The sequence below is a fragment of the Panulirus ornatus genome, chromosome 10 (assembly GCF_036320965.1).
Source record: "Panulirus ornatus isolate Po-2019 chromosome 10, ASM3632096v1, whole genome shotgun sequence".
Lineage (NCBI taxonomy): Eukaryota > Metazoa > Arthropoda > Malacostraca > Decapoda > Palinuridae > Panulirus > Panulirus ornatus.
Genome location: NC_092233.1, coordinates 28,603,022 through 28,629,846, shown reverse-complemented (window position 1 = coordinate 28,629,846; position 26,825 = coordinate 28,603,022). Strand labels below are relative to the sequence as shown.

The 26,825-nt window shown below is 42.7% G+C and overlaps 1 protein-coding gene across 1 annotated transcript; it reads left to right on the top strand.

Annotated features, from left to right (window-relative positions):
• Window positions 1-835: 835 nt before the first annotated feature.
• On the top strand, window positions 836-25,480 carry LOC139750866 (uncharacterized). Its single transcript, XM_071665671.1, has 8 exons — window positions 836-1,045; window positions 14,457-14,665; window positions 15,094-15,333; window positions 18,183-18,344; window positions 18,687-18,812; window positions 21,862-22,027; window positions 23,887-24,039; window positions 24,857-25,480. Exons 1-8 carry the CDS (start codon window positions 1,003-1,005, stop codon window positions 24,937-24,939), a joined length of 1,182 nt encoding a protein of 393 aa, XP_071521772.1. The 5' UTR covers window positions 836-1,002; the 3' UTR covers window positions 24,940-25,480.
• The last annotated feature ends 1,345 nt before the right edge of the window (window positions 25,481-26,825 follow it).

Genomic DNA, 26,825 nt, shown 5'->3' with positions numbered 1-26,825 from the left:
ACAAAATATACAACTTCCAACTTTACAAGAAGGCTTTCAATCCAACCTCTCCACCATCACACAACACACAATCTCATGCAACACATCCCAGATGGCTTCACCCAACCACAGCCTCGCTCCCGCACTGTATTGGAAGTAATAGACGTCAGGAAAGCATATAAAAACGTTCCCTGAAAGACCCTAGCAGAAAACATACTTGATACAATTCTCCAAAACACTGTTCTCCAGGAGGATACTGAGATCAAACCCTACATGATATTCCTTATTTACAGAAATGGGTTTATAGTTTTGAATGCCCAACTGATGCATCTCACGTGGAGTAATATGCAAATCACTGTTGTCAGTGTTGTAAAGCAGGTAGGGGGAAAGTGACGTGTGACTCAGAGAAGTTAACAGTGACGACATGAAACAATGTAGGTTCGTTCGTCACTCACCATCGAAGTGGTTGATGCGTCACGACTCCGGAACCATTGGTTAGGACAGGGCAAGATATTTTCAGCGTGTGGGGATGAACACACTTGGATAACTGAGACCAGACGTCGAGTTACACATCTAAAGACAACTGGGGGAACGTCATGTTGCGGCTACTGATAAGACAGCAGGGCGTGGCAGATATACATAAAGCTCTGGGAGCTTAAGCTGGAGCTTTAATATACAGAAATAAGAGTAACGAAATCTCACAAAAATACGAGAAGCAGTAGGTTACAACCCCTCTTGGGTCTCAGCCACACATGGTACTTATTCCAGCAATAGTGAGACCCCCAGCACTCGTGAATATGACATCTCACTGATAACGATGGGTTGATACACACAGTAAGAGAGGCAGTCACCCACCCGGAGCCCCTACCAGTTGAGTGGATACAGTACAGGTGTGTGGACGGCCGTCGTGTGCTGAACTGACTCGCTACAACCACTGGGTGTCTGTGACGTCATCAGCTCCAGGAGGGAACGAGGCGAAAGAAAAATCAGTTCTCTGAGGGAGGCGCTGAAGGAGGGACCAAGATGAGACTGGTGGTGGTGCTACTGCTGCTGGTGCCGCTGGGAGGTAAAGGCTCGGGTGGAAGCCGGCAAGTCCGTCTCTCTTTTCTACTCAGCTTTATTTTTCTTGCACCATTTGCTCGGTGAACGGTAACAGGACAACAAACCTACCACAAGGAACAAGGCTACGTACCTCTCTGCCCTCCTGCCAACCCACTGGGATCAAGGGTCCCAGTGGTGGGATCAAGGGTCCCAGTTCTGAAAGATCAATTCCTAAACATCTTGGGTCCATACAGCTGATTCATAACATGTGATAAGATCTCAACGCACTAAAGACATGGATAGTTTAACCATATTTTCTAGAGCTGTGTCATATGTCATCCTCTATCGTTCATCCTGCATCTTATCTTGCTCCTCAACCATCCTCAGTCCTTCCTATCATTGCCGGACGGTAAGCTGCCGAGCTAGATGCTCTCCAGGCGCAACACCTTCCAATGTGGCATGTTTGTGCGGAGGAGAACTGGTTGACTTAGGTTGGTACCTTGCCAGCGTGCAGAGGGCAGTGTGTCGCTAGTGTGACTGCCACCATGCAGTGTGTCACTAGTGTGACTGCCACCATGCAGTGTGTCACTAGTGTGACTGCCACCATGCAGTGTGTCACTAGTGTGACTGCCACCATGCAGTGTGTCACTAGTGTGACTGCCACCATGCAGTGTGTCACTAGTGTGACTGCCACCATGCAGTGTGTCACTAGTGTGACTGCCACCATGCAGTGTGCCACCAGTGTGACTGCTGGTGGTGGCAGTGGCCTGGTGCCAGTTTGAGGTACGTTTCCAGGTAATCAGTGATGCAGGTTGTGGTCATCATCGGTGATGCTGCATCGAAGCCTCTTGTATTAACCTGGCTGTGGCCGAGTCCGGTTCACGAGCCCCATCAGTTTAACTCAACAGCTTCTGCCAACACCATATCAGTGTTAGGAGAGAGAGAGAGAGAGAGAGAGAGAGAGAGAGAGAGAGAGAGAGAGAGAGAGAGAGAGAGAGAGAGAGAGAGAGCATGGGAAGCCGGCGTATCTCCTTGATAAGCAAATGTATTGTCGACCACAGTGACCAAAATGTGTGTTATCTTATCACCAATAATTGTACGAGTCTCTACTCGACTCGCCCATTTCTTTGAGGATCAAGTATATCCAGTTATCAGAATGGCTGACTTCTGTAGGATGAGATCCGTTTGTGATATTGTTTCTCATGATCATACCTTCTGGTCATCCTTTCTGAGAGACTTTTAGGGAATACTATGTCGTACCTCTTGATATGGGAGCAGTCAAGAGGGTTTTACAAACAAGCTTCAAGATAAAAAGACAGAAACATTTCTGATTCTGTTTTTCACTATAACCACAAACGACCTCAGTGTACTTGCACAATTTGTTTTCGAAGCTGTGATGCCACAGCCTGACAGACGTCTTCCAGTATCTGGTCAAAGCAGCTCCTCATTCTCCACAAAGCGGCCACCACACGGGTGCGGTTTTAGATCTCGAAGCAGATGATAATCACATGGGTGCAAGTCTGGGCTAGGAGGAGGGAGGCAGAGTTGCTGAGAACCACACACAGGAGCCGCACCTTTGCAACCTGGGTTAAGCTCGTGGACTGACGAGTTGTCATGTAGAAGGACCACATCCCTTGTTAACATTTTCTGCCGTTTTTTCTTCGATATAATTACGCAATCGTCAAATCAGACAAGCGCATTAGTCATCTGTGATCACTGATTCATGCAGTTTAAGAGTCAAGCGTCAGGATCCTTTTGACATTCTAGAAAATCGATCTTTCCGCCCGAGGGTTGCATTTGAAACTTTTTCTCTTGGGTTGGAGAAGTTCCGCGTTTCCATCGCATGGAATCCAACTTGGGTTTGGGGACGCAGCGACTGATCCGGATATCGTCCCTTGTGACCAGACTGGGATGGAAGCTGACTAGACTGGATTCATCCAACTCAAACAGCTCGCGACTTGAGGCAACTGCCTAGCATCGACTTTGAGCGCTGAGGTTTTAAGGGAATTTAAGACGTGCCAAAATGTTTATGGACGATGACCATAACGCCTCCATGTGAAGTTCAAAAGCTAAATTCATCGATCATAATGTGTCGCTCTGATATAATGCACTTGGGCCGAGGTCGCCCTCAAGACTCTCAGGGTCACACTGGGGCTCTGTGGTCGGTCTTGTTACTTTGCATCATGAAGGGGCGTCATGACCGTGCATGGCCAGCATAGGCTGATGATCCTACAGACGCCTTCTGTGGATAAGTTCATATTCCATTCTTCAATTTCACGAATATTCATCAGTTTTTCAGACACCAAATTCTCGTTTTCAAACAGCAAATAACGCTACATTAGCGACATTAACCCCAATTGTCATCCAAAGATTTAAGTGACATAAAAGATAGACACCTACCATGTTACTATGTACCATGTCTGCAACCTTTCTAACTACACTTCGTATTTCAAAAGCTTCTCAAAGGATATGGTTTCGGATTCTGATCACCAAGCTCTCCTTTTCGAGCCTTCCTTCCTCTTTCTGTTCTTCCTCTCTGGCCGATCTCTCTGTAGTTGTTGAAGATTTGCTTCTTCGTTTTCATTTTCAACAGGTTTTGTTCTGTCTCTTACTTATCAACAGTTCCTTTCTACAGCAGATAACCCAAATAAGTTAAATACTAACTACCAACAAACACATTCCTTTGGTTCTTTCAAATCTGCTCCATCTTCTCTTGTTGATCTTACTCTGGTTTTGCTACGACTATTTCTAGATTCTTAGATTTGGACGCGGTTTTCCAGTGTGTTACGAGTAACCTAATTCAAGTCTAACAAGTTTTCTTCATCTTCAGTGATGGCCCTTTGATTTTATCACAAAACACAATCAATAACCTTGGTATCAATGGAACACCTGATTAATCTTGGAAACTCCCCAGTAAACAAATACATAAGGCTTCTTCCAGGAAACAGGGAGTGTGTTCAGATGCCGAAGATTTTTCCTCTCTTTGGGACACTTGGTCCAATCATATAAAGGGGAGATAATTCCCAGCTGACCTAAAAGTTAACCCACTACACCACATTTTTTCCCCTCTTCTGTATACAGTACGTTACCTCAGCTTCTGCTTCCCAGTTCTGGCTCCTTGTCGACATCTGACCAAGTAACACTCAGTAAGACAGCATAGCACGAGGATGCTGTGCTCTCATTGGTCACTTGAAGAAGGCTTGTGTGACTTACGTCAGCTCTACTAATGTTTTGGAACTTCATAGATTCTTACGTTTTTACTAACAATTACGATCTGTTCCTTTTAAAAGGTACGTTTCCTACTGCCTCAAAAACTTTAACTTTCTCTTCACTTCTTACTCTAATATTTCTTTAGGATTTTCTTTTTTTCATTCAAGTTTTGGCCTTGAGGGAAAATTTTCTAATGGCTGAATATATATATATATATATATATATATATATATATATATATATATATATATATATATATATATATATATGTAAATGGAAATGGTGAAGAGCTTGTAGATTTATGTGCTGAAAAAGGACTGATGATTGGGAATACCTGGTTTAAAAAGCGAGATATACATAAGTATACTTATGTAAGTAGGAGAGATGGCCAGAGAGCGTTATTGGATTACGTGTTAATTGACAGGCGTGCGAAAGAGAGACTTTTGGATGTTAATGTGCTGAGAGGTGCAACTGGAGGGATGTCTGATCATTATCTTGTGGAGGCTAAGGTGAAGATTTGTATGGGTTTTCAGAAAAGAAGAGTGAATGTTGGGGTGAAGAGGGTGGTGAGAGTAAGTGAGCTTGGGAAGGAGACCTGTGTGAGGAAGTACCAGGAGAGACTGAGTACAGAATGGAAAAAGGTGAGAACAATGGAAGTAAGGGGAGTGGGGGAGGAATGGGATGTATTTAGGGAATCAGTGATGGATTGCGCAAAAGATGCTTGTGGCATGAGAAGAGTGGGAGGTGGGTTGATTAGAAAGGGTAGTGAGTGGTGGGATGAAGAAGTAAGAGTATTAGTGAAAGAGAAGAGAGAGGTATTTGGACGATTTTTGCAGGGAAAAAATGCAATTGAGTGGGAGATGTATAAAAGAAAGAGACAAGAGGTCAAGAGAAAGGTGCAAGAGGTGAAAAAAAGGGCAAATGAGAGTTGGGGTGAGAGAGTATCATTAAATTTTAGGGAGAATAAAAAGATGTTCTGGAAGGAGGTAAATAAAGTGCGTAAGACAAGGGAGCAAATGGAAACTTCAGTGAAGGGCGCAAATGGGGAGGTGATAAGTAGTGGTGATGTGAGAAGGAGATGGAGTGAGTATTTTGAAGGTTTGTTGAATGTGTTTGATGATAGAGTGGCAGATATAGGGTGTTTTGGTCAAGGTGGTGTGCAAAGTGAGAGGGTTAGGGAAAATGATTTGGTAAACAGAGAAGAGGTAGTGAAAGCTTTGCGGAAGATGAAAGCCGGCAAGGCAGCAGGTTTGGATGGTATTGCAGTGGAATTTATTAAAAAAGGGGGTGACTGTATTGTTGACTGGTTGGTAAGGTTATTTAATGTATGTATGACTCATGGTGAGGTGCCTGAGGATTGGCGGAATGCGTGCATAGTGCCATTGTACAAAGGCAAAGGGGATAAGAGTGAGTGCTCAAATTACAGAGGTATAAGTTTGTTGAGTATTCCTGGTAAATTATATGGGAGGGTATTGATTGAGAGGGTGAAGGCATGTACAGAGCATCAGATTGGGGAAGAGCAGTGTGGTTTCAGAAGTAGTAGAGGATGTGTGGATCAGGTGTTTGCTTTGAAGAATGTATGTGAGAAATACTTGGAAAAGCAAATGGATTTGTATGTAGCATTTATGGATCTGGAGAAGGCATATGATAGAGTTGATAGAGATGCTCTGTGGAAGGTATTAAGAATATATGGTGTGGGAGGAAAGTTGTTAGAAGCAGTGAAAAGTTTTTATCGAGGATGTAAGGCATGTGTACGTGTAGGAAGAGAGGAAAGTGATTGGTTCTCAGTGAATGTAGGTTTGCGGCAGGGGTGTGTGATGTCTCCATGGTTGTTTAATTTGTTTATGGATGGGGTTGTTAGGGAGGTAAATGCAAGAGTTTTGGAAAGAGTGGCAAGTATGAAGTCTGTTGGGGATGAGAGAGCTTGGGAAGTGAGTCAGTTGTTGTTCGCTGATGATACAGCGCTGGTGGCTGATTCATGTGAGAAACTGCAGAAGCTGGTGACTGAGTTTGGTAAAGTGTGTGGAAGAAGAAAGTTAAGAGTAAATGTGAATAAGAGCAAGGTTATTAGGTACAGTAGGGTTGAGGGTCAAGTCAATTGGGAGGTGAGTTTGAATGGAGAAAAACTGGAGGAAGTGAAGTGTTTTAGATATCTGGGAGTGGATCTGGCAGCGGATGGAACCATGGAAGCGGAAGTGGATCATAGGGTGGGGGAGGGGGCGAAAATTCTGGGGGCCTTGAAGAATGTGTGGAAGTCGAGAACATTATCTCGGAAAGCAAAAATGGGTATGTTTGAAGGAATAGTGGTTCCAACAATGTTGTATGGTTGCGAGGCGTGGGCTATGGATAGAGTTGTGCGCAGGAGGATGGATGTGCTGGAAATGAGATGTTTGAGGACAATGTGTGGTGTGAGGTGGTTTGATCGAGTGAGTAACGTAAGGGTAAGAGAGATGTGTGGAAATAAAAAGAGCGTGGTTGAGAGAGCAGAAGAGGGTGTTTTGAAGTGGTTTGGGCACATGGAGAGAATGAGTGAGGAAAGATTGACCAAGAGGATATATGTGTCGGAGGTGGAGGGAACGAGGAGAAGAGGGAGACCAAATTGGAGGTGGAAAGATGGAGTGAAAAAGATTTTGTGTGATCGGGGCCTGAACATGCAGGAGGGTGAAAGGAGGGCAAGGAATAGAGTGAATTGGAGCGATGTGGTATACCGGGGTTGACGTGGTCAGTGGATTGAATCAAGGCATGTGAAGCGTCTGGGGTAAACCATGGAAAGCTGTGTAGGTATGTATATTTGCGTGTGTGGACGTATGTATATACATGTGTATGGGGGTGAGTTGGGCCATTTCTTTCGTCTGTTTCCTTGCGCTACCTCGCAAACGCGGGAGACAGCGACAAAGTATAATAAAAAAATAAATATATATATATATATATATATATATATATATATATATATATATATATATATATACATAGTGATGAGTGAGAAGGACATGGAATGAGTATCTTGAAAGTTTATTGAATGTGTTCGATGATAGAGTGGCAGATATAGGTTGTTTTGGTTGGGGTGGTGTGCGAAGTGAGAGGGTCAGGGAGAATGGTTTGGTAAACAGAGATGTAGTGAAAGCCTTGCGTAAGATGAAAGCCGGCAAGGCGGCGGGTTTGGACGGTATTGCAGTGGAATTTATGAAAAAAGGGATTGATTGTGTTGTTGATTGGTTGGTAAGGATATTCATTGTATCTATGGATCATGATGATGTACCTGAGAATTGGCGGAATGCATGCATAGTGCCATTGTACAAAGGAAAAGGGGATAAAGGTGAGTGTTCAAATTACAGAGGCATAAGTTTGTTGAGTATTCCTGGGAAAGTATATGGGAGGGCATTGATAGAGAGGGTAAAGCCATGTACAAAGCATCAGATTGGGGAAGAGCAGCGTGGTTTCAGAAGTGGCAGAGGATGTGTGGATCAGGTGCTTGCTTTGAAGAATGTATGCGAGAAATACTTAGAAAAACAGATGGATTTGTATGTAGCATTTATGGATCTGGAGAAGGCATGTGATACGGTTGATAGAGATGCTTTGTGGAAAGTTTTAAGAGCATATGGTGTGGGAGGTACGTTACTAGAAGCAGTAAAAAGTTTTTACCAACGATGTAAGGCATGTGTACGAGTAGGAAGAGAGGAAAGTGATTGGTTCCCAGTGAATGTCGGTTTGCGGCAGGGGTGCGTGATGTCTCCATGGAAGTGAGTCAGTTGTTCGCTGATGATACAGCATTGGTGGCTGATTCGGGTGAGAAACCGCAGAAGTTGGTGACTGAGCTTGGTAAAAAGGATTGAGGGACAAGTTAATTGGGAGGTAAGTTTGAATGGAGAAAAAATGGAAGTGAAGTGTTTTAGAATCTGGGAATGGACTTTGCAGCGGATGGAACCATGGAAGCGGAAGTGAGTCACGCGGGGGTGGGGGGGGGGGGGGGGGGGGGGGGGGGGGGGGGGCAAAAGTTTTGGAAGCGTTGAGGAATGTTCGGAAGGCAAGAACGTGACCTCGGAAAGCAAAAATGGGTATGTTTGAAGGAATAGTGGTTCCAACAATGTTATATGGTTGCGAGGCATGGGCTATAGAGAGGGTTGTGCGGAGGAAGTGGATGTGTTGGATATGAGATGTTAGAGGACCATATGTGGTGTGAGGTGGTTTGATCAAGTAATGAAAGGGTAGGAGAGATGTGTGGTTGAGAGAGCAGAAGAGGGTGTATTGAAATGGTTTGGTCACATGGAGAGAATGAGTGAGGAAAGATTGACAAAGAGGATATATGTGTCAGAGGTGGAGCGAACAAGAAGTGGGAGACCAAATTGGAGGTGGAAGGATGGAGTGAAAAAGATTTTGAGCGATAGGGGCCTGAACATACAGGAGGGTGAATGGCGTGCAAGGAATAGAGTGAATTGGAACGATGTGGTATATCGGGGTCGACGTGCTGTCAATGGATTGAACCAGGGCATATGAAGCGTCTGGGGTTAACCATGGAAATTTTTGTGGGGACTGGATGTGGAAAGGGAGCTGTGGTTTCGGTGCATTACACATGACAGCTAGAGACTGAGTGTGAACGAATGTGGCCTTTGTTGTCTTTTCCTGGCGCTACCTCGCGCGCGCGCGGGGGGAGGGGGGTGTCATTTCATGTGTGGCGGGGTGGCGACAGGAATGGATGAAGAAAGCATGTATGAATATGTACATGTGTGGGCGTGTATGTATATACATGTGTATGTGGGTGGTTTTATCCATTCTTTCGTCTCTTTCCTTGCGCTACCTCGCTAACGCGGGAGACAGCGACAAAGTATTATATATATATAATCTTATACCTGGGGATAGGGTAGAAAGAATACTTCCCACGTATTCCCTGCATGTTGTAGAAGGCGACTAAAAGGGGACGGAGCGGGGGGCTGGAAATCCTCCCCTCTCGTTTTCAATTTTCCAAATGAAGGAACAGAGAAGGAGGTCAAGTGAGGATATTCCCTCTAAGGCTCAGTTCTCTGTTCTTAACGCTACCTTGCTAACGCGGGAAATGGCGAATATGTATGAAAAAAATGTATATATAATCTATTATACTTAATAGCTGTTTCCCGCGTCAGCGAGGTAGGGCCAGAAACAAAGGAAGAATGGCCCAACCAGAAGAGGATGTTTTGAAATGGTTTGGCCACATGGAGAGAATGAGTGAGGAAAGATTGACAAAGAGGATATATGTGTTATAGGTGGAGGGAACGAGGAGAAGTGGGAGACCAAATTGGAGGTGAAAGGATGGAGTGAAAAAGATCTTGAGCGATCGGGACCTGAACATGCAGGAGGGTGAAAGGAATAGAGTGAATTGGAACGATGTGGTATACCGGGGTCGACGTGTTGTCAATGGATTGAACCAGGGCAAGTGAAGCTTCTGGGGTAAACCATGGAAAATTTTATGGGGCCTGGATATGGAAAGGGAGCTGCAGATTCGGTGCATTATACATGACAGCTACAGACTGAGTGAGAACGAATGTGGCCTTTGTTGTTTTTTCCTAGCGCTACCTCTTGCGCATGCGGGGGGAGGGGGTTGTCATTTCATGTGTGGCGGGGTGGCAACGACGAGAATGAATAAAGGCAGCAAGTATGAATTATGTACATTTGTATATATATGTATATAAATGTATACGTATGTATATGTGCGTGTGTGGACATGTATGTATATACATGTGTATGTGGGTTGGTTGTGCCATTCTTTCGTCTATTTCCTTATACTACCTCACTAACGCGGGAGACAGCGACAAAGTATAATATATATATATATATATATATATATATATATATATATATATATATATATATATATAAACACATACACGCACATATAAAAACATATACAATTCAACATATACTTACATATACATATATACACGTGTACATATTTGCTTGCCTTCATCCATTCCTGTCGCTACCCCGCCACACAGGAATTAGCATCCCCCCCTTCCCCTTCAGCGAGGTAGCACCAGGAAAAGACAAAATGAATAAGGCTACATTCGTTCACACTCAGTTTCCAGCTGTCATGTGCAATGCACCGAAACTACAGCTCTCTATCCACATCCAGGCTCCACAGACATTTCCATAGTTTACCCCAGACGCTTCACATGCCCTGGTTCAGTTCATTGAGAGCACGTCGACCCCGGTATACCACATGGTTCCAATTCACTCCATTCCTCGCATGCCTCTCACCCTCCCGTATGTTAAGGCCCCGATCGCTCAAAACAGTTTTTCACTCCATCCTTCCATCCCCAATTTGGTTTCTCGCTTCTCCTTGTTCAAACCACCTCTGACACATATGTCCTCTTTGTCAATCTTTCCTCAGTCATTCTCTCCATATGTCCAAACCATTTCAATGCACCCTCTTCTGCTCTCTCAACCACACTTCTTTTATTACCACACATCTCTCTTACCCTTTCATTACTTACTCGATCAAACCACCTCACACCACATATTGTCCCCAAACATTTATTTCCAACACATCCACCCACCATCTCTCCCAGAAACCTTCGCCCCTTCTCCCCACCCTGTGACTCACTTCCACTTCCATGGTTCCATCCGCTGCTAAGTCCACTCCCAGATATCTGAAACACCTTACTTCCTCCAATTTTTCTCCATTCAAACCTACATCCTAATTAACCTGTCCCTCAACCCTCCTAAGCCTAATAACCTTGCTCTTATTCACATTTACTCTCAAAATTCTCCTTTCACACACTTTACCAAACTCAGTCACCAATCTCTGCAGTTTTTCACCCAAATCAGCCACCAGCGCTGTATCATCAGCGAACAAGTGACTCACTTCCCAGGCCCTCTCAACCACAACAGACTACATACTCACCCCTCTCTCCAAAACTCTTGCATTTACCGCGTTAGTGGGATAGCGTTAAGAACATAGGACTGAGTCTTAGAGGGAATTCCCTCATTTGGCCCCCTTCTCTGTTCCCCTTTTTTGGAAAAGTAAAAAACGGGAGGGGAAGATTTTCAGCTCCCGTTCCCTTCCCTTTTAGTCGCCTTCTACTACGACACGCAGGGAATACGTGAGGAGTACTCTTTCGCCCCTATCCCTAGGGACAATATATATATATATATATATATATATATATATATATATATATATATATATATATATATGTATATATATATATATATATATATGTGTGTGTGTGTGTGTGTGTGTGTGTGTGTGTGTGTGTGTGTGTGTGTGTGTGTGTGTGTGTGTGTGTGTGTGTGTGTGTGTGTGTGTGAAGTGGTTTGATCAAGTAAGTGATGAAAGGTTAATAGAGATGTGTGGAAATAAAAAAAAAAAAAAAGTGTGGTTGAGAGAGCAAAAAAGGTTGTGTTGAAATGTTTTGGATATATGAAGAGCATAAGTGAGGAAAGATTGACAAAGAGGATATATATGTAACAGGTGGAGGGAACAAGGAGAAGCAGGAGACCAAATTGGAGGTGGAAGAATGGAAAGAAAAAGATTTTGAGCGATCGGGACCTGAACATACGGGAGGGTGAGATGCGTGCAAGGAATAGAGTGAACTGGAACGATGTGGTATACAGGGGTCGACGTGATGTCAATGGACTGAACAAGGGCATGTGAAACGTCTGGGGTAAATCATGGAAAGGTATATGAGGCTTGAATGTGGATAGGGAGCTATGGTTTCGGTGCATTAGACATGAAAGCTAGAGACTGAGTGAGAACGAATGTGGCCTTTTTTCTCCGTTTTCCTGACATTACCTCGCTGAGGCAGGGGTTAGTGATGCAATTTCCTGTTTCTCCATTTTCCAGACCATTTCAACACACCCTCCTCTGTTCTCTCAACCACACTCTTTATATTACTACACAGCTCTCTTACGATTTCATTATTTACTCGATCAGACCACCTCACATCACATATTGTCCTCATACATTTCATTTCTAACACATCCACCTTACTCCGAACAACCCTATCTATGGCCCACGCCTCGCAACCATATAACATTGTTGGAACAACTATTCCTTCAAACATACACATTTTTGCTCTCTGAGATAACGCTCTCTCTTTCCACACATTCTTCATCGCTCCCAGAACCTTCGCCCCCTTCCCCACCCTATGACTCACTTCCGCTTGCATGGTTCCATCCGCTGCTGAGTCCACTCCCAGATATCTAAAACACTTCACTTCCTCCAGTTTTTTTTCCAATCAAACTCACATCCCAGTTAGCTAATTCTCGAGTTCGAGTAAGGCGAGACAGGGCATCTGACAGGAATCTTATCATGGGTACAAAGTTACTTTCACGTTCCCTTCCTTTCACCGTTAGTCATCCTGTATTCATCCACTACAGTTTTATACTATGTGCTGTAAGAATCTATTGACTATGTAGGCTCATACAAAATGTGAATGGTAGTCTTCAATACAGGCAAACATTTTCTGAGATCCCAGGAAATTCCCGAACCTCCTTTTGAATCCCTGGTCCTTGGTACGATGTAACCCCCCCCCCCCCCCCCCACTCTCATGGGCCCTGAGGCGAGAGGCATGACATGACAAGGGCCGACCTCACGCACGTCTGACATTGTCTTCGGGAAGTGAGACAGTTGAGCCGTGGCTGGTTTCAGCAGTGTGCGTACATACCACTGAGTCAGTACTCGTAAGCTACTCTGGAGCTAAACCTGCAAGTTCGAACGTTTTGTCTAAATTACAGAACTCGCTGGTCAGTCGCTACCGCTAACGCCTGCTTGCCTGTTCACTAGTAGATTATATGATAAAAATCTTCAGATGTGACCCACCAGAGATTACACGTTACCATACTTATCTCTCTATAGTTAAACGACCTTACATCAGCTCAGCTTACTCTGGGATGACAGCCGTAGTTAATGTGTCGCAATGTTAACGTACCACAGAGGAACCAGACCTAATTCTGGTCAACCATGTTAACCTTGTTTCATCACACTAAATGACTGGCTAGTCGTGAATAAAGTTCATCTTGATCTTGGGATTAAAAACTCCTCGTCGTAGGAACATTAAGACCAACATCGCTCATCTACAAACAGAACCGACTCACTGATAAATGTATCTTTGATTTAGGTCAACACCTGTAGGACCAGGACTTTTTCAGGAACGAGAACTGTACAGCTGAAAGTTAGCTGTCTAGTCACCCCCATTACATATGATGACATCTTGAAGTTGAAACATCCAATAAACAAGATAAGTCGCTATTCTCGAGGACTTTGTTTTTAAGTCCCTGCGACCACCTCCCCACCCAGCAGATTTCTTGACTCACTGACAATGCAGGACCTCGGTTGAGTACGAGGATTTCTGAAGCTCCTAGTTTTCTTTTCTACCTAACCTTCTCATGACCAGCCCGCATCTAAGAACCCTTCCAACAAACATCTCAAATTTCTCAGCTTTTTCGAATCTGTCTCTCCCGTCAATAGTGAAGAAGGTATTCACAGCTGTACCTTAAAGTCATCCAGACCTGAACCCCTCAATCCCTCCCTCACCAGCCACACACTAACATAATCTTGTGATAACCTTGTGGATTGTGATGGCGAGTAAATACAGGTGAAAACTTTTGACTTTTATTTCTCTAAGTTTTTGGCTTGTGCAAAAGCCTTTTTCAGAGAGAAGTCCCTGTGAAGGAGGCCTCTGCACAGGCCAAAACGTTAGGTCAAAGACGGCTGTCACCTGTGTCTACTCACCAGCCCGATCTTAACATAGATGTTGTGTCTGGCTCAAGTGGAGGCCTCTGGTGGCCGTGGTCAGACATCTGTGTCACTCGCCATCTACGGGAGGTTTGTGTGTAGGAAGGTCAGTAACCATAGCTATCGGGTCATGGATGAGTGAATACAATGTATAGCAATGTAGAGCAGTTGTGTAGGGTTACGAGCAGCCGGGCCGATGTTGATGTCTGTCAAAGTGATGTGGAGTGAATGGTAGTAGCAACAGATAGGACACTTGCTAGTAGGTGTAGAAAACGGTGTACGATGACATATACATACACGGTGTTGTTAATTTCTCGTTAGTAAGGGCACAATATCTAAAGACACCCTGACTGCCATCCTTCCCATGTGAATGAAGTATCGTATCTGTCATTTATAACTTGTAACATACAACTCAGGTGGACTGTGTACGGCAACGATTATTCTCTCTTGTCTGTAAGGAGTATTTTCAAGTATAGTGCAGGTAATATCTGACCTTAACATTCCCTCGTATCCTCAGTGATGTCAAGTTTCGAGGTGAACCTGGTCCAGCACTTGCGACACTTCACGACGCAGAGGTTCCCCAGCGACAGGTTCAACACCGAGAGACTCAAAGCCCAGAAATACATCAAGGACCGATTCAAAAGTTACGGCCTCAAGGTTGTGGAGCAGAAGTTCAACTCCACCATTGAGTCTGATCCCTTAGGCATCGGTAACGTCACAAACGTAGTAAGTGCAGTTTAAAATCCAAAGCTACGATATGTCTCATGCGACTACTGAGTTCAGTCTACATTCCTAAGCTGCTGGTAACTTCACTCTAAAGAATCTGAAGGTTAAAGATGACTCCTGAGCAGTACTGACCGAGGTGAAAGACGAATCAAGTCACTCAGTCTCGAGTATTCTCTCCCCCCCCCCCCAAAAAAAAAAATCGTACCTGTATGAAATTATATCGTTCAGTCCAAGTGAATATGATCTGCCCTTGGTTACGATAGTTTGTACATTATGTGATCATCATTGAATACCTATAATCTATCAATATAATCATTCCAGGAAAGCTACACATTAAATCATTAACTGATTATACCTGTGATAACCTGTATCCTGCCGTGGTCTGGCCATCCAGCCTACAGTAAAACAAAACGTATCTGTGATTTCAGGTTGGTGTGAACATCATTGGCATCTCGGAGGCTGTGAGCAACAGGCAAGGAGCTGTGCTGCTTGTTGGTGCAGACTACGACACGAACGGCATCAGTGACCCTATCTTCAACAACGGGGCTGGTGTCGCTGCCATGCTAGAGACCGCTAGATTATTCACGTCCGCCATACGATCAAAAACATTCGCAAAGAACTTCACTACTATCTTCGTGGCCTTTGATCTTAACACCAAGGAACATGACGTAAGGACCAGACGAGGATGTATTACTCTCCACCTGTAGTGAACACTAACATCTGTACACTCCACCTGTAGTGAACACTAACATCTGTACACTCCACCTGTAGTGAACACTAACATCTGTACACTCCACCTGTAGTGAACACTAACATCTGTACCCTCCACCTGTAGTGAACACTAACATCTGTACCCTCCACCTGTAGTGAACACTAACATCTGTACCCTCCACCTGTAGTGAACACTAACATCTGTACCCTCCAACTGTAGTGAACACTAACATCTGTACCCTCCAACTGTAGTGAACACTAACATCTGTACCCTCCACCTGTAGTGAACACTAACATCTGTACACTCCACCTGTAGTGAACACTAACATCTGTACCCTCCAACTGTAGTCAACACTAACATCTGTACCCTCCACCTGTAGTGAACACTAACATCTGTACCCTCCACCTGTAGTGAACACTAACATCTGTACCCTCCACCTGTAGTGAACACTAACATCTGTACCCTCCAACTGTAGTCAACACTAACATCTGTACCCTCCACCTGTAGTCAACACTAACATCTGTACCCTCCACCTGTAGTCAACACTAACATCTGTACCCTCCACCTGTAGTCAACACTAACATCTGTACCCTCCACCTGTAGTCAACACTAACATCTGTACCCTCCACCTGTAGTCAACACTAACATCTGTACCCTCCACCTGTAGTCAACACTAACATCTGTACCCTCCATCTGTAGTGAACACTAACATCTGTACCCTCCACCTACAGTGAACAATTGTGGTTCGGTTGATGTTACATCAAGCCTGTGCCTCCGAGCACAATAACCGCCCTTAGGGACTTCATGCCCAGCTCTTCAGGCGACTCTATTATTACCTTTGATCACGTTAGTCTCACCAGAATGAGAGCATACATAAGAGAAGTGTTTTTGTGAGTTCTGAAAATCTGTGCCTCTCTGACAACGTTATCAGGCATGCCAACACTAACGTAAGCCTTAGTGGTCCAGAGCGTCAGCGTTCTGGTTGGCTGCTTCACTCGTAACGTTATGCCGTCTGATACATCACTGGTTCAGAACCACACACAAGCGCACCACTAGTGGTCTGCCGAGCCTTCTGAGTACGAGATGCTCATCTTAATCAGTCTTTATGCGGAAAAAATGTTAGACAATATATCTTAAAAGATGACATCATGCAAACGTAGAATATTTGGACGTTTAAAAAATACTTTTCTGTGTTCAGTACGGTTCATACTAATTATTACAATGAAGATCAACATAATGTTAAAAGACGTAAAAGAAGAAACTTCTTTGGCATCTGTATTTCCATAGCAGCACGCACATTAGTCTGTCAGTCTACTTCCGCATTGTAAATGTCATTACAGGATCCAAATATTCTTCTAAAATTTGTCATAGCTTTTCACTAAAATTACATCATCATCATCATCATCATCGTCGTCGTTTGCTGAACATAAACTGATACAGTGTTACATTATTTACATAATATTTCTTCCCATGACGTCGTGTTCATGTTTGTGGCTGCCAGACGCGCGTTTCACCAATGCAGCTGCCAGATGCACGCTCTATACTCGCACACCTACCAACTTGTTTGTAAAGAAACTGGCAGCTATGAAATTTGTGAAAGTGATATATGGTATCTATATATGACACATGGCTGTTTCGGATTCAAAATGGGGCGGGAAATATGAGTACATACTGTAAAAAGAAAAGCATTTTACTACTTCATGTGTCAGTCTGACACCGATGACAAAGGATTTTGAGAAATACCCTTTAGTCTGGCCTTACTTTAGTAGCCTTGCTTTCATGATATTGTAATGTATCGACTGCTTGTGATATTTCCTGCGGTTTGCTATGATAAATGTTATACTAATTTCATATTTCGATGGAAGAAGGGCTACAATAATAACTGGGAAATTTGTCTCATTCACGTTTACCAATCCTAACCAAACAACACCACTCGTACTGATCTTTATCGAAGTTCATTGGGCCAATACGGGAAATGCTTTTCTTCATACCTTGTGTTCCTGTTTGGTCCTGGTCATAAATGTATGAGGTATGAGTGCAGGACTGAGAGCGTCAATGAACAGCGATACACAAGGTAAAACGTAAAACCAGAAAAGTAATATATGAGTTGAAGAGGTTGGAGAGCACTGTGATGGCACCACCAAACCCTACATAGTGTCACAGTTCCACACACCGCTGAATTCTACATATTGCCACAGAGTCCAACACACCACTGAACCTACACACAATGAAGGCCTTTCGCACCCATAATTAGGACAACACACGACCTGTCTCACCTGTATGCCTCACTTAACAATGACAATTGGGAACCACCAATACCAACACACTTGCGGGTCATAAGGCCGCTCTAACCTGCACACTGCTGCATCTTACTGCCCTGAACACTCATGGTTTCAATAAACCAGGTGACTGTAGGTAACACTAAACCCTTTATATCAGTCTCTCTTTACGCTGTCAAACTTCATTGCAAGTGGAATGAAGCAACAGGACTGCACCTAGCAACACAGTCTACCACATAACTCTTCATCGGTTTATCAGTGAAATGGAGACTTGTACAAGACTAGGTCAAAACTCGAAATTCTTCTAAAGATGTTAGATTAAAATTTCAGCTCTACATTTTCTAAGGACATAAGGTTCAATTATTCATACAGCTAACCCCAATCTTGAGAAAACGTAGTATTTCTTAATCCCTGTAAGATTCCGGGGTAGAAGATATCAAGGCTATGTTGAACCAGCGATTCTTACAGCTAGTCATATTACTCAGTATTATAACCTCTGACAGACCTTAAACTTTTTGTGTTTCAGATCGGTTCGGGTAGACCCGGAGGCTGGCACTTTGTCCAACACTGGCTGTGGCCTTACCTCAAACACTCAGACATCAACTTCGGCGGCGCATTCATCCTCGACTCCATCATGAACATCAACCTCAACTCAAACTCTCAGATCGCCAATGATGACTTCAGACAGGTAGCGTTCCTTCCTCCCTACCAATGAAGGTTACTGTCATCTAGCGTTGCTTCCTCCCTACCAATGAAGGTTACTGTCATCCAAATTAGGATTGGGAATATATACACATGCATATATTAGATATACTGTGTGTATAAACTTAACCTTATGCCAGGATTTCATCTAAGACTAACCTCATGGATCAGGATGAACAGAAGGTTGGCGAGATGACAACACAAATAACATTAAATGAAACACCCGGAGAGAGACATGACAAGTACCACCATAACCAGGGATGTTGAAGGGATGGGCTAGGTTTGAATTTACTGAACTGTAAATACACATATTTCTCATTTACTACAGCTGTTCCCGAAGACGTTTGAGCGGGTAGTGGAGTCGGAGAGGAAGGGGAACTTCCTGGCTATGGTTACCAGGTTGGGGAACAAGGCCACGACCCTCAAGGATCAGTTCTCCGGCAGCTACTACATGGTTAGTGTGAGAATTGTTGGTGGACAGCCTGAACAAACTTCCAAGAAAGAGGATGTTGAAACATGAATACATACAATTAACAAATGGTTTGCAATATATCAGATTCCCTTTTGCCAAACTGCAAGATGTAATACTCCATTCATATATATATATATATATATATATATATATATATATATATATATATATATATATATATATATATAATATATATATATTTTTTTTTCTTTTCTTTCAAACTATTCGCCATTTCCCGCATTAGCGAGGTAGCGTCAAGAACAGAGAACTGGGCCTTTGAGGGAATATCCTCACCTGGCCCCCTTCTCTGTTCCTTCTTTTGGAAAATTAAAAAAAAAAAAAAAAAAAAAAAATATATATATATATATATATATATATATATATATATATATATATATATATATATATTCGAAACTTTGCTTCGTAAATTTCACTTCTGATTCCATTTCCGTACTATACATACAGTTGTAAAAACTGACATAACTATTCATTTTGCTGTACTGTAATATGTCTATCATAATATCATGACTACTTCATTTCACACGCAGTCGTGTTCTGATCATTAATGTTTCATCTTCATGTCTTCACAAGTTCTAGACTCAAACATAAAAATGTCACGCATGAAATCCATGATTAAAGACACGGCCAGAGTAGCACCACCTCCAGACTACGTTTCTAGACTAGCGACTGTACTAATCCTAGCTCTCATCAACGCTGACATTGTGTTGTCACCTTGCTGTCATTGTCAAGTTATCATAAACTCAGAGCAGCGTTAGAATAAACTCTGAGTGGCGTTACAATAAACGCAGTGTGACGTTACGCGAAACCAAAAATAATCATCTGCCTGTCATCCGCAATACAATGTTGCACAACACTCCCCTCCGGTCCCGTTCACCGATGTTGCACAAGATGTTGGGTTAAGTTTTAATGATATCATCTCCGTCCCCTCCCACACACGCCTTCCCACCCATGTGTGATATACCATTCATTTCATACTGAGCTGAATAATCTACTGGTCCCACGTAATATCAATGATATTCGCCGGCGAAGGTTCGAAAGTCATGAAAAGTTTCGCAGTGGACCCAACCTACAAGACATCATTCATCATCGTTCAGTACAAGACATCCTCACATCAAACCTAAGACATCTTAGTATAACTGTCACGGCGTATTTCCACTCACCTTGTGTTGTCTTGAATAGATCTGTTGTTCAGGATACTGCACTAGGACGTGCTCTAGGAATTCTGACATTTGTTGAAAATTCTTCCAATATCTTTCATACTGCTAGGCTTGGAGCAATTACATTATTTGAGGTCACTAGCAATTCTAGCAATTTCGTTACAATTGCTCTTCTAAGTGTTAATTACAGATACAGTTACAGTTACTTGGTTACAATCATCTCAAATTACAATTACATGAAATGTAATTACATACTACAATTGCTTTGGTGTCTGAGTAATGTACTTGACTCAAACGTGAGTCGTTAAACTGAGTCGTTCTATTCATATCTGCTTTCCATTCGCATATCCTTCATAACGCCAAAGTTTCATAATGTAACAGTAGTGGGATGAAACTTGAACTGCAAATTACATTTATGACTACAATTCTTTACTTCTAAAGTTCTAACACTACAATTTCAGTTTCTGAAAATTTTGTAATTAATTTCATCAAACCAATTACATTTATAATTACTCCAAGCCTGGTTACAGCAAGGTAATGATAAGCAACACAGTCCTACTTGATACTAACTACATTTCTACTTACTTTGATAGGAAGGTCCAGGAGGCGAACGTAACGGAACACAACACTGGGTGGTAGAGAGAGTCGTCCTTGTAGTCAACTGGTGTTAGATGATTATCCGTCTCAATGTGTATAATATTTTCCCCGTCAACTCGTCACATTATAGTCATATTATAAGTCACATGCTCTCTATAAAGTACCGATCTACATCCGCTGTGGGGTGAAAGAGAGGAAGATGACAGACGAACTGGTTTGAAAGGAAGGCTAGTCTGCCAGTAACCGTTTCACTCATCACAAATTTTTTCGAAATAATCGCCGTTGATTCCGGTATTCTTCCTTACTCCCGTAACATATTAGCCGTCACATTCTAAACTTTAATCTTGGGTGATGTCACCGTTTTTGAGCACTAGTCCTAATACTGTTTCGAGCGGTGGACAGCACACAACAGACACGCACACATAAAGGTCAACAAGACAACGGATCGTACGAAGCACAGTTGAAGCAACGAAGCTTTTCGTGTGATTCTAATTTCTTCTGTGGCGCACTTGCTGTGAACTTAGTCACAGGGTTTCGAAACTGGGACGAAGCCTTTTGACGTCATTAATGAATACCCGTTTTCTCTTGTGTCAACCGATTTTGGTAAATATTCAAACATTTAATTACTTACACATAATAGGAGACTCGTTAGATTAATTATGTATAATCTTTTTTATAATCATCCTTTCACCAATTTCTGTGAAATAGTCCTGGTGTTAGCCAGTACCTTTTCAAAGTCTCCTGCACCTCAGGGATGAGCCACTTCTGGTAGCAGAGAAATGTTGTTTGCCAATGTTACAGCTCCGTCACAGGTGATCTCGAGCAGGCGTAGTCCGATAACACACGCATATATATATATATATATATATATATATATATATATATATATATATATATATCATACAAACCTCCAACAGCCAGGATCGAACCCAGGACCCCTGTGCAACAGGCGGGAGAGTTACTGCTAGGCTATGATCACCCCTGTTGCACAGGAGTCCCGGGTTCGATCCTGGCTGTTGGAGGTTTGTATGTTCTATTAAGGTGCGCGTTCATATGCACTCTGTTCGTATACATACATACATACATACATACATACATACATATATATATATATATATATATATATATATATATATATATATATATATATATATATATATATATATATATATATATATGAAATAATCTGATTAAGCACTGACACTGATCCTTTGCTTTGTAGTGATACAGACGCCACTAAACTGCTTTTCATTCAGGAACGGATAAGGACTCAGTTCCGGCTGGAAGACATGGGCTTTAAAGGCCGAATGGAACTGAACGAAGTCATGAGAGAACTGACCAAGCCGGAGAGCATCCACTTCTGGAGCTTCAACTACAACCACACGAGCGTCCCCTTACCCGCCGTCCTTCTCACTGACACTCGTACGTTCATTTCTTCTTTGTACATAAGGCTAAGGGGGTGCCTGAGGCTCTCGTGGCAGGTTTGCTTCATGTCATTTTCAGTCATGTTAATCTAGAAGCTTAATATTCCTATGGTGGTCGCACTGACCTCCACTTTACTTGCTATGTTTGACGTGTCCACGAGTCTGCTGCTTAAGAACTCCTTCCCCACGTCCTTCGTACACTTCTACTGCCTAAGTTCCAGTTGTGCCCTTGTCCTGGGTTAACGTCGTGGTTTTCTCTAAGTTGGCATGGAAGTACTACCTTCTTCACTTGTTCTTCTTCCTTCCAGAGTAAGCAGACTGAGCACTTCCCTCCTCGTAGCTCATTCCACTCAGGCCTGATACCGTTCTCGTTGCATCGCTTTGGACCATTCCCAGCAGTTGACCACACTCTTGCGGTTATGATCCAACATCGAACGAATGTTCTTCGTGTAAATCTTCCGAGACATCTCATTGCTTGTTTTTTACTTTTATTTGTTATTAATTTATCTTTTATCTATTCATTCTTTTTACTTTGGAGGCTCCATTCATGGACAAGAGTCTACATCTAGGCTGAGCCTTACTTGAAACACAGAGAGAATTACTTGACACTGCACAGAATATAGTTTACGTCCTTAAGATCCTTCGTACTTGATGTTCTGGTGACAAATAACCACTGATGTTAGTTGCCAGGTCTCTGTCACAGCACGAGTGTTGCAATCTGTCACAGCACGAGTGTTGCAATCTGTTTCCTCCAGTTGGAGACTCACCGTCTGGTCTGTTCATACTCGAAGACCTGGTTAATGATGACATCAAACTAGAAACTCACACGTAGTGATCATGTCACCCTCTACTCTTTTCTCATACATAATTTGCAAGTCTATGGCCTCTTAATTCGTGTGTGTGTGTGTGTGTGTGTGTGTGTGTGTTCTACAAACATATGTATTCATTATATGTATTCATTATATATTGATATTAATTTCTTGCTGTAATTGTTAATGTAGAAGATACTTTACCTTTATGGATCCCCCCGTCTCGTGTTCTTCGTGTCCAACAGTCGTTTTCTAAGCGTCATGTCACTCTGGTTGTTAGCAGGTTAGCCGCCACATTTCCCATCATCTTGCTTGACGTGTGCACTTTCCTGGTCCCCCTTGATCATATTGATCCTGGAGATCTGGAAATGCATATTATCCCTTTCCTTCCCTGCTCAACAGAAAGATCCAATGTCAACTTTATAACAAAAAAAAAAAAAAAATAAAAGAAAAAAGAAAGAAAGAAAGAGAAAGAATACTTCCCACGTATTCCCTGCGTGTCGTAGAAGGTGACTAAAAGGGGAGGGAGCGGGAGGCTGGAAATCCTCCCCTCTCATTATTTATATTATATATATATATATATATATATATATATATATATATATATATATATATATATATATATATATATATATGCGTCCTTTTCAAATTGTGCTCATGTGTGTTTACTCCTGCAAAAACGCGTTCGTTTACTGATCATCAAGGTTGAAATCTACTTGAAGGGATTACAGGTGCGTTCACATAACGTGAATAAACGTACTTACTCATATCGTGAGTACAGATACGTTCACATAACTTGAGTACAGGTACGTTCACATAACATGAGTACAGGTATGTTCACATAACGTCAGTACAGGTACGTTCACATAACTTGAGTACAGGTATGTTCACATAACGTGAGTACAGGTACGTTCACATAACGTGAGTACAGGTACGTTCACATAACGTGAGTACAGGTACGTTCACATAACGTGAGTACAGGTACGTTCACATAACGTGAGTACAGGTACGTTCACATAACGTGAGTAAATGGTGTTTGCCTTTTCAGAGGAGCTCCGAGTCCGTCCGCCGATGCCGGCACACTGTAACAAGGAGTGTCCGATGAAGGACCTGGTGACGGAAGACCGAGTCGACTTCATGGACTCGACGGTGAGGGGCCTCACCCGCACCCTCATACGTCGCCAGCTGCACCGATACCCGGGTCTGTTGCTTGAACCTGTTCCTCCTCCTCCCTCCAGTGATCCACCAGAGACACTGACACTTACCTCAGTCATTCACCACTCACCATGCATTTCTCTTAGGGAAAGCAAATCCATCTGAAAGAGAGTTCGTTGCTTCAGAAACACAAAACCAGAGACACTATCATCTCTCACATTAACATCGCAATTCTAACATTACGATATGAAGACATGAGTAGGATTCTGTGGTAACGAGATGGTTGAGGACGAGACAAAACACACGTGTGACTACGACTGAAGGCTTAAGTTGTACTGTGATCATTTCCTTATGATGCATGATCATTGATTAGTTATATTATCATCATGAACCATTCAATGAACCAGTCAATAATTCTACAGACTGATCAGACACGGGGTCGCAAGAGCTGCAAAGACTCTAAGAGTATTATAGAATTAGTTATTCCAAGAATTTTACGTCGTTGCCTTTGGAATAATGGCAACATTGATTGTCAGGTGAAATGATAATCATATGTCTACGTTTCCCAATATTGGTTTATATTATACGATAACTGTGTGCGTGTGTGTGTGTGGGGGGGGGGGGGGGGGGCGCTGGTTGTGTCTTGACGCACCTCCACAGTTTATTCCTCATTTCACCTGTTTATTCCACAAGCAGTGATCTGTGAACGCGTAATAGACGATTTTGTATTTTTCTTGTTACAAAACCTTTGTTTTAAAGAAGCCTCTTTAACCCTCTAAAGATGCGTGAGTAGGTTAAGAAACTTCATAGAGACATGTCTATCCTCAAGTTCCTCAAGTGTCATAATGGTCTTTCCCCAACAGATGTTCCTGGCGGTGGCGAACTCACTCTCCCTTCCCTTCTTGTGACGGCTGCAGTGTTCGCTCTGGTCCGCCTCCTTCAGTAGGACGTGACTGGCCAGACTTGTGGTGATGTCCACATTGCAGCCAACAAAATCCCCTCAGCCGTCGTCCCTCAGTGAAACAAGACCACTGTGATCTCTTCTGTTTCACCAGGAGTCGCTGGTGACATCCTCACCAAGATCCCCTAGTGACGTCGTCCCTCACTACCAGGAGTCGCTGGTGACATCCTCACCAAGACCCCCTAGTGACGTCGTCCCTCACTACCAGGAGTCGCTGGTGACATCCTCACCAAGACCCCCTAGTGACGTCGTCCCTCACTACCAGGAGTCGCTGGTGACATCCTCACCAAGACCCCCTAGTGACGTCGTCCCTCACTACCAGGAGTCGCTGGTGACATCCTCACCAAGACCCCCTAGTGACGTCGTCCCTCACTTCCAGCAGCAATCTTGTTACATTTATGTTTCCTTTAAGATTCCTTTTTGTTGTTTTATTGCCACATTCCTGATGTCGGTTGTTCTTTCATGATTCTTTTAATATGTCTGTTGTTACATCAAATAAAACTTTTCATGTATTCTAAATCACAAAGTTGTTCTGTCACCAACACCTAAGTGTCATTTCTTCCGGCAATAAGTTCTGATGACAAGAATTTCACATGATATCCATCGTTAAGAAGTATAACATACTGCTGACGACAGTTGCTGTGACCCGCCTGGTTAACTCCCTCTCTCAAGATGTCGAGCAAGAGGACCAGCAGGACTCACAAACGGGCGTCACTCTTCACCTGAGATTCAACACATGTTCAGATCACACGACACGAACTTGCATTCCCATGAGTACGTGTGTATGTATGTATGTGCCAGTTCATGTCTCGTAATTGAACGTTAGTTGATCTCAAGGAAAGAAGGGATTTCCGTCTGTGAGTCAGAAATCTTGAGACGTGTTAGTGATCTATATAGCAAATTGACAAGAAAAAAAAAAAAAAAGGATAACTCAAATATAGAAGCATTCAAAGATCGGTTGGTATGAAAGCTATTCTTTCAGTGAAACTATAATTTCTGAAAACACGAGGAATGAACAATGATTCTGAGTATAGTCTCTCAGTAGATATTTTCAGAAGACCAGAATAAAAAATTACAAGGACCATAAATGCAATGAGAACGTGCATAGTTTTACGATCAGACATCTGGAGATGTTAGCCGTTATTCGATTGGTTTTTATAATTGGACAATGGCGCCTTAATTACCCAGGCTCGTGTTAAGAACCATAAAAGTCCCGGTTACCAAGAACTACGGAACTAGACCAAAACATACAAAAAAAAAAAAAAAAAGACCAAGCAAAATCAGTGAATCAAGTTCAGTCCTTCACAGTGTTTACAGAGGATGTGAAGGTAACTGTTTGTCAAAAATCTCAGAAACACTCGTCAAATTTAACGCTGAAAATCAGCTGCTCCATGATCTTTGACTTCTAAATGGCCTTACTCTGAGGATTTTATTGAAATGATTCAACATTTTACCTTGGGCCAAATCAGATTCAGATTTCAAAACGTTTTCCCTCGAAAGGAAGATCATGAACTGTGTCGTCTGACAGAACACTTACCTTCAAACTACTGCAGGAATAATTAACACCGAGGTTAATCATGCCAAGGATTATTGATTATTTCCCTTCAATTGATATTAAGAATAGTGTGGATTTAGGCTCAAAATGCATAACGACTGAAAGGTTCGGTGTTGGGTGATGGGCAGCAATTCCTCGCCAATGAGGGAAGGGTAACTTCATAATTTTTATACTGATATAAACAAATTGATTTACGTCAATCTTAACAGTCATACGTTGAGTAGATTTGCTCTTTATGCTGTCATTGTTAGACCATATTGTCTGTTAAGGACTGACGGAAATTGTTTATGTATTTGAGCAAGATGCCGTTAGACAA

Coding starts and splice junctions, on each gene's coding strand:
- LOC139750866 (XM_071665671.1), top strand. CDS start 1,003: ATGAGACTGGTGGTGGTGCTACTGCTGCTGGTGCCGCTGGGAG. Junction 14,666..15,093: donor TCGGTAACGTCACAAACGTA/GTAAGTGCAGTT, acceptor CTGTGATTTCAG/GTTGGTGTGAACATCATTGG. Junction 24,040..24,856: donor CCAGCTGCACCGATACCCGG/GTCTGTTGCTTG, acceptor TTTCCCCAACAG/ATGTTCCTGGCGGTGGCGAA.